This window comes from Octopus bimaculoides, chromosome 4 (assembly GCF_001194135.2).
Source record: "Octopus bimaculoides isolate UCB-OBI-ISO-001 chromosome 4, ASM119413v2, whole genome shotgun sequence".
Taxonomy (NCBI): Eukaryota; Metazoa; Mollusca; class Cephalopoda; order Octopoda; family Octopodidae; genus Octopus; species Octopus bimaculoides.
In genome coordinates, this window is record NC_068984.1 from 16,574,659 (window position 1) to 16,584,064 (window position 9,406).

At 37.7% G+C, this 9,406-nt stretch overlaps 1 protein-coding gene across 1 annotated transcript in view; it reads right to left on the reverse strand.

Annotated features, from left to right (window-relative positions):
* Nucleotides 1-7,193: 7,193 nt before the first annotated feature.
* LOC106875190 (TATA box-binding protein-associated factor RNA polymerase I subunit A) overlaps nt 7,194-9,406 on the reverse strand; it is a 5,999-nt gene continuing 3,786 nt past the window's right edge. Inside the window, exon 2 of the mRNA XM_014923229.2 lies at nt 7,194-8,073. Coding sequence (XP_014778715.1) covers nt 7,204-8,073 — 870 coding nt within the window. The 3' untranslated portion in view covers nt 7,194-7,203. The remainder of the gene's footprint in view (nt 8,074-9,406) is intronic.

Below are 9,406 nucleotides of genomic sequence, written 5' to 3' on the forward strand. Positions count from 1 at the left end.
GCATGCACAAGGGCAGAAAAGTAAATATGAATGTAAATAAGGTGGTAAGCTAGCAGAAACGTTAGCACGCCGGGCGAAATGCTTAGTAATATTTTGTCTGCCGCTACGTTCTGAGTTCAAATTCTGTTGAGGTTGACTTTGCCTTTCAGCCTTTCAGAGTTGATAAATTAAGTACCAGTTACACACTGGGGTCGATGTAATCGACTTAATCCCTTTGTCTGTCCTTGTTTGTCCCCTCTATGTTTAGCCCCTTGTGGGCAATAAAGAAATAAGTAAGGCAGCAAGCTGGCAGAAACGTTAGCACGCCAGACGAAATGCTTTGCGGTATTTCATCTGCCGCTACGTTCTGAGTTCAAATTCCGCCGAAGTTGACTTTGCCTTTCATACTTTCGGGATCGATAAATTAAGTACCAGTTACACACTGGGGTCGATGTAATCGACTTAATCCCTTTGTCTGTCCTTGTTTGTCCCCTCTATGTTTAACCCCTTGTGGGCAATAAAGAAATAAGAAATGTAAATGCAGAAAGATTGAAAGAAAGAGAGATTATTAAAATAAGCGCAGGAGTGGCTGTATTGTAAACAGCTTGCTTACCAACCACATGGTTCTGTGTTCAGTCCCACTGTGTGGCACCTTGGGCAAGTATCTTGTACCATAGCCTCAGGCTGACCAAAGCCTTGTGAGTGGATTTGGTAGCCGGAAACTGAAAGAAGCCTGTCATATGTGTGTGTGTTTGTGTGTTTGTCCCCCTAACATCATTTGACAACCGATGCTAGTGTGCTTACATCCCCGTAACTTAATAGTTCAGGAAAAAGAAACTGATAGAATAAGTACTAGGCTTACAAAGAATAAGTCTTGGGGTCGATTTGCTAGACTAAAAAAAAAAGGCAGTGCTCTAGCATGGCCGCAGTCAAATGACTGAAACAAGTAAAAGAATAAAAGGAAAACTTTTGCACAAGGCCAGCAACTCTGGAGGAGGGGGTAAGTCGATTACATCGACAGGTGCTTATTTTATCAACCCCAAAAGGATAAAAGGCAAAGTCAACCTAAGTGGAATTTGAACCTTCTCTCATCATATTGCTGTCTGTCATATTGCTCCAGCATGGCCACAGTCAAATGACTGAAACAAGTAAAAGAGTAAAAAAACCAGTTTCATCTATAAAATAATAAAAAGAAATTAATACTCATCACAGTCAATATAACAGCCATTTCTAAGAGGTCTTCTAGCAAACTACCTTGGCATCAGATGACAGCATTTATGTTAGAGACCATAATGGACATGTTGTGCAGCATCAAGATGGCTTCTCAGTTGTAGATGGAAGTTATGGCTATTATACAAAGAATGAAGAAGGATTAAGTTTCTCAAAGCTCTGTGTTGCAAGGGATTTAATCATTTACAGCACCAGTCCCAGAAAATTGGGCAACAACTTAATAACCTACCACTCAGGTGAATACATCTGATAGACTTTGTATTCTTCAGGAAATTGGATAGCCAAGTGGTTGTGAATGGTAGATTTTTCTCAGTTGCTAGATGGGCTCAAAGAAACAAGAGAGATTGGAGAAGAAAAGCATGGAAGCTGATAGGTGCTTCTGCTACACTTAAGAACAAGGCAATATAGAGGAGGTGGAGGTGGAGAATTATGAAATAGAGAACAACTGGGGGTTTATATAAGACAATCTATTGTCAACTACAGAATAAACAGCTGGAGCAAGGTTCCAGTCAGGATAAGAGATAGGCGTAGAAAGAGAAATAGAAAGGGAGAGAGAGGGGATGAAAGAGAGAGAGAGCAAGAAGAGAAGCCAGATGCCAAGTTTTATTGAGCAAAAGAAGAAGCCACTTTCAAGAGATTTGACGATATTCTACACTGTAAGAATGAGAGGTGTGAAGAGATGTTCTGAATGACAAAGCAATGTATCAGTTGAATCAAGACATGGTGAAGAGTGTGAACGTAATCTCCTCATTTATACTGAGAAGAAAGAGACAAGAAATATTATGAAGAGTACTTGTTGAACTCAGAGAATGTGTGGGGAAAAAAAAGGACCATCCTAAGTAGTCTCAAAAGTCCTAAGTAGTCCCAGCAGTTGAGGTTGACCACTATGCAGTTGAAAGAGCCGTTGAAGATATGAATGTAAGGAGAGCAGCAGTTTATCAAAAATAGTTGTTTGGCAAAGTGAGGCAGACCAGTCCATGAAATAGTGCTGAGAGATGTTATCCCCAACAAATAACATAGTGACAACCTCACCAACAGATACAAAAACAGAGGAAATGTTTTTGAAAGGAACAAATACAGAGATATAAATAGATGCCCAAATATGAAAATGGTAGAAAGTTATAATATAAGCTAAGTAGATTGGGAATTAACTGAGATGCTGTTTGAGTTTCTGCCAGAACAAAGAACCACCAATGCCCATTTTTTATGTTGACATCAATAGAAGTGCTTCGCTAATAGCAAACTACTTTATCTTGTATTTATTCATCTCGAGAAAGCCCTTTCACAGGATACCAAGCTTTTTGGTCTGATAGTCACAAGGAAAACTGGGCATCAATAAATAGTTTGTGCAAACCATGTGCAGGAAAATTGTCAGCAATGAGTTTAGTGAAGAATTTGGATCTATTTCAAGACGGGGGCACCAGTTTTCATTTATGTTTTATGTAGTGTTTTTGGTACCGAAAGACTTTCAAACTTCGTATACTTATCTATTTTGTGTTATAGAACAGAAAAAAATTTTTGTATTCGAATTTATTTCATGTAAAAAATTGTCTTATTTCGATAATTTCTACTAATCACTGACGTCTATTCAGTTGAAAACAGTTAGCGCTGTAACGGTGTATATCGTATTAATCCCCTAACCCTAACCCTAACTCTAGAATCCGAACTCTAAAATTGTTACACACATAGATACGCACAGCGTAATTTATTATATAAACAATATATGCGTATAAATTACGATTAAACCAGATGAAATATGTCACAGGGAATAACATTTTTATGACCGCCCAGCAGTAACTCTATTCAGCTGAATAGACGTCAGTGATTGGTTGAAATTACAGAAATACGACAATTTTAACATGGAATAACTTGCGATGTACGTTTTTTTGTTAAGAAGACTAAGAGTAAAAGATGTTTTATATGACACATTCTACCAGTGTCCCAAGTTTCAAAGTGTTTCGTTAAGAAAATACTGGTGCCCCCGTTTTGAAATAGATCCAAGAATTTAGGTAGATGTCTATCAGTGCTCAGTGCTAAGTCCTCGTTTGTTTATTCTAGTTCTGTCAATGACAGGAGAGTTTGAGGTTGGCTATTCATTGGAATATCTGAATGCCAACAACATAGTTCTCATAGCCAAAAATGTTAAAAATTAAAAGAAAGGTTTCAAACATGGAAGCAGAATCTAGAATCTTGAGGATTAAAGATTGGCCTATCAAATATATTTTAGTTAAAAGGAATTAACTATCATCTGGGAAATGGTCATACTTGATATGGAGAAAAGAAATAAATAGAGACTATATACTGAGCACAGAATGAAAATATAGGTATACAAAAAGTCTAAGAGATTCCAGGCAGGTTGACAAAGAACTCCAGATGTACGAGGTAGTATTAAAAAGTTCCTGGACAAGTTATGTGAAAATAAAAAAGAACTTATCTACTTAAGTTTTATCATCATCTACTTTGAAATAGTCACCTAGTGAAGCAATACACCAGTCCCAGGTTCCTGCCATTTTTGAAATCCGACCTGGAAGTTGTTTACTGTAAGCAAGTCAAGGACGTTCTGCAGTTCACTCTGGACCTCAACAACAGTGTTAAAATGACGGCCTTTGAACTGCAATTTCATGTTGGGGAAGAGGTGAATGTCTGCAGATGCTAAATTCGGTGAATAGGGTGGGTGCAGAAGCAATACCATGTTGTTTTTGGTGAGAAACTCATGAGTGAGGAGAGCTTGGTAACAGGGTGCATTGTTGTCATGAAGAATCCAATTCTTCACACTCCACAAATTCGGTTGCTTTCCCCAAATGTCCTCTCTCAAACACTTCAAAACATTATAGTAGAACTCTCAGTTGATGGCGTGGCCCTGAGAGATGCTGAAAAAAAACAATAAGCATTCTCTTGAGTGAGCTACATACCTTTTGAAGCGCTCATGCCACCTGAAACATTGCATACAACCCATTGCCTCATTGCCATAATTTTGCCAAAACATGCTCAGTGTCTCTGTAGCAGACTGCTTAAGTTTAACACCTTAACACCAAATTTCATATTGGCTCTTTGTTTCAACTTCCTGTCTATGACAAAAATCAGACTACAGCATACACATGATCACAAAAACACAAATTTCACAATTTGCGAGGTAAACACAATAATGTCACTCGGCACTCTGCCTCATGAAGGCCACTGCTAGTTCTCATTGTACACACAACCATGTGCTGCCATCTACTGGCACACTACAGAACCAGTCCAGGAACTTTTTGATACTACCTCATAACAGTAAAATCCTGAATCTAAGTAAACTGATAAGAGTTTGCATTTGCAACAATGTAAACCCTTGTTTCATCATTTAATTTCTCCATGAGTCGAGTGGGAAAATTTAACGTTTTAGACTAAAATCCATTCTCCATCAAAGGACATTAGGCCAAAACATCATCTCAACTCCTGACTGTGACTACACTCATTGACATCTACAAACTGTCTTGGATTATACAAATACACAGAAAAAGTTATTAGTAAGATCACCAATGAAATGGGAAATTTTCTTTTGCTTAACAGTTAACAGTTTGTTGCCTTGGTTATCAAACTGTGAGTGGAAGTGTTACAAAGATATTATGGCCATTTTTAGGTATAAATGGGAAAATTCAGGTAACTGTCACAGCTATTGGCAAAAAAAGGGTTTCTTTCTCAGAATGAAGGTCAAACCGTGTGCAATTGTGCATGGTGGTAAGACTTAGGCACTGAAGACAAAGGGTTGGAAATAAAAGAGACAAGTACACTGCAACCGATGTGCAATGCTAACATACATGAATAAAGAGCACAGACAAACTGAAACAAAAACCAAAAATGAGTATTAGAGAAATCAGTAGTAGTGTGTGGGATACAAAAGTGTACTGGTGTGAAAGTGATATGTATGAAAGATGACAGATGAAAAAGTGTCAAGTGATGCAAATGGAAGGCACATACAAAAGAGAAAGCACCAAGGAATACACAAAAAAGTGATGAAAGTAGATCTCAGGATCCTGAACTTCACAAAGTAGGAGACAAGTGACTACAAGTGGTGATATGCTATGCTTGAAACAGGCCAGCCAACCTTTGCTGGCATGGCTAAAAACTAATGTAAAACAATGAGGATGATTTGTGCATATAGAAGTCTCTTAAAATAAAAGTTGTAATAATAAATAAGTTACATAAGAACCACCAGTCTCTGCAACTGTGCAGAAGTTCATGAGCACTGCCCTAACCTCTTTGAGTGAATTCATTAAAAATGATATTGCAGTAAACTGTTTGGGAGGGATACTTAAGAATATTGTAATCATTTTGGAATTGGATTTTCTAAGTAGACTTCAAGTTTTGATTATTTTGATAAAGTGGCTTCAAAACACGTCTGATGCTATTCAATCCATTGAATAGTCTTTTGTCAAAAATATTTCATTTGATTGAAAAACATGGGTAGCAAACACTGGTCTAATTATTTGATCCCATTTCAATGGATTGGAGCAATTAAAATTGGTACAAAAAGGATGAGGATTTTAAACTGTAATATCTATGTATATATATTACAAACAATTGCAGCATGGAAGGTGTTTATAAGCCAGTTAAGAAACACACAAAAACCGTTAGATTCACTTCAACATTCAAATTTAATTTGCCAAAATATTTTCTTCGCTTTGAGACTGCGACCTGTTCACTGACAAAATTCCATGATGCAGTACGGAATTTTGTCAGTGAACAGGTCGCGGTCTCAAAGCAACAAAAATATTTTGGCAAATTGAATTTAAATGTTGAAGTGAATCTAACGATATTTGTGTGTTTCTTAAATGGCTCATAAACACCTTCCATGCTGCAATTGTTTTCGTTCCAGCACACGATCTCAGATCAGGTCGCTTACTATGCAAGTACATCTCCGTAATATACATTACAGAAGTACAGTAATCCCTCGACTATCGCAGGTGTTACATTCCAAAATGCCTCATGGTAGGTGAAAATCTACAAAGCAAAAACAGTACTGTACTGCATATTTTTTTATTATTTTTATAATTCGTATATATTTATTTTATTATAAATGCAAAACACCACCACAGAGGAATCAACGTAAGCTTAAATAATAAACCACAATATGGTGAGGGATTATAGTGAACTGTAAATAATTGACATGTCTTCTTGTCAATCTGATTGCTGAGTCAGGGAAGGATGAAAACAAGTAGTTCCAACCAACTAAAACGAAGCATCCTTTTTCTTTGAAGATATTGTTTACTTCTAATCTTTCTGTAGCATGTCTACATGAATTTGATAGATGGAAACTGTGTGGAAGCCCATTGTATAAATACATGTGTGTGTGTGTGTTTATAACTCTGCCATGCAGTTTGACATCCAGTGATGATTGTTTACATCACTGTAACTTAGCAGTTTGGTGAAAAAGATCATCATCATCATTTAACGTCCGTTTTCCATGCTGGCATGGGTTGGATGGTTTGACTGAGGTCTGGAGAGCCAATGGCTGCACCAAGCTCCAATCTGATCTGGCAATGTTTCTACAGCTGGATGCCCTTCCTAACAGCAACCACTCCGAAAGTGTAGTGGGTGCTTTTTACGTGCCACCGGCACAGGAGCCAGTCAGGCAGCCCTGGCATCGATCACATTCTGATAGTGCTTTTTACGTGCCACCGGCATGGGAGCCAGCCTGGGGGCACTGACATCAGCCACATTCAGATGGTGCTTTATACGTGCCACCAGCATGGAAGCCAGTTGGGGGCATTGACATCGACCACGTTCGAATGGTGCTTTTTATGTGCCACCAGCACGGGAGCCAGTCAGGGGGGCACTGGCAAAAATACCAAATGTAAAACACATAAGTACTGGAGTCAACATGGTCACAGTCCAAAGGCTGAAACAAAAGATAAGAGATAAACGCTACTACTGTAAACTAAAATCCACTTCAGAGCAACACAGAACAATCATGATTTGCTACATTTATGAATAAGAAAACAGAATTTTAAAGTTTTAAAGTTTCATTTTATTGAAAACTGTGGCTTCAGCTTCAGAAATTATGGTCTGTTTCTGTGGCTTAACTGAATACTTAACATTATTAACGTATTCAGAAAGTTGTTTGTCTTGGAGGAAGACGGCGACTAAAGCTTTATATAAAATAATTTTCTTTTCTTTTGCTATAGACAGAAGAGTAAAATGATAACTTGGCCACCAACTCTTTCGATCAGACCACACAGATTTTACCACAGAACTAAAGATGTCAGTGTCATATGTTTGTGTAAGAGTCTCCAGTAAATTGGCTAACCTTGACCAAGGATCAACCATTGTCTTCCAGCAGCTATAGTCCAGTAAATCAAATAGATATTTCAGAACATCGTCGTAATTATCTGAAATCATATCACACAATGTTAACACCAATGGATCAGAAGGAACATACTTTACGAAATTCCTCAAGACTTTGACCTTTTTCTTTTCACATGCATTTGTTTGACAAAGAAAATCATAATAAAATTTATGAGAATTGGGATTTTCAGGATTAGATAAACAATAGTCTTTGAGTAATTTTTTAACAGCTTCAAAGTTTTCATTCACTTCAAGAGCTTGCCTTTCAGCCTTTATAAAAATATCTCTCACAGCAATATTTTCTTTCACTGCAGCTGATGAAAAGCATGAGAGCATTTTACACATATGTGCTTCAAGAGTGAAATTAATGGTTCCAGATTCAATTTCTGCAGCATCAGACTTCATCTTGGACTTTCTAGTATCAAACCACTTAAGATACCAAATAAGACCTTGATAAGCAATAAAAAGTGCCTTATTGTAGGCAGCATTCCTTGACTCAGAAATCATTTGTCTTGAAGAAAGAGCAGCAGATTGTAATTCCTATAAAGGAAAAAGAAGAGACAAATTTATTATTAGTAACAAAAGACAATAAGACATCAGAATTTAGAATAGTAAATTCATATTCAAATGTTTGATATTTCTTTCTAGTCAAAATTTTAATTCATGCATGCATTATACCTGTCTTTAATATTGTTTTAGCAGGCTACAAAATATAATCATCATCATTTACATTTGACGGATATTTATCCTCATTTTGTTTGTTGTTAACACGTTTCGGCTGATATACCCTCCAGCCTTCATCAGGTGTCTTAGGGAAATTTCGAACCTGGGTTCTAATTCCTAAGGTATTTTTCGATGTTGTTATTCATCATCATCATCATCATCGTTTAACGTCCGCTTTCCATGCTAGCATGGGTTGGACGATTTGACTGAAGACTGGTGAACCAGATGGCTACATCAGGCTCCAATCTGATTTGGCAGTGTTTCTACAGCTGGATGCCCTTCCTAACACCAACCACTCCGAGAGTGTAGTGGGTGCTTTTACGTGCAACCGGCACGAAGGCCAGTCAGGCGATACTGGCAACGCTTAAAATGGTGTATTTTACGTGCATTATTATTATAATAATTATTATTATTCAGGTCACTGCCTGGAATCAAACTCGGAATCTTGGGGTTAGTAGCCCGCGCTCTTAACCACTACGCCCTCATCATTTAATGTTCACTTTTGTTATGCTGGCATGGGTTGGACGATTTGATAGGATTCTGGTGAGCCACAAGCTGTGTTATGCTCCAATATCTGCTTTGGTATGGATTCTGTGGCTGGATACCCTTTCTAAAACTAGCCACCACTTTATAATGTGTACTGGGTGCTTTTTTTGATGTCAGTGGCACTAGTAAGGCTTCCAAGTAACTTGCAAGACAGAAAGAGAACAGAGAAAAAAAGAGAAAGCCCCTATTACTAAGTGAATGGGGGGAGGATTTTAGAAGGGAAAGTGGTTTTATGCCAGATAGAAGGACAAGCACAGGTGTAACCTGGTATAACTACATAACTTTGTGAGAAATGCATATTCTTTAATGAAATTTTGCAGTAATATACTCTTGAAAATGTAGATTACAACTCTTACTCTCTTGTACTCTTTCACTTGTTTCAGTCATTTGACTGTGGCCATGCTGGAGCACCGCCTTTAGTCGAGCAAATTGACCCCAGGACTTATTCTTTGTAAGCCTAGTACTTATTCTATCGTTCTCTTTTGTCGAACCGCTAAGTTACGGGGACGTAAACACACCAGCATCGGTTGTCAAGCGATGTTGGGGGACAAATACATACACACAAACACACACACATATATATATATATATATATATATATATA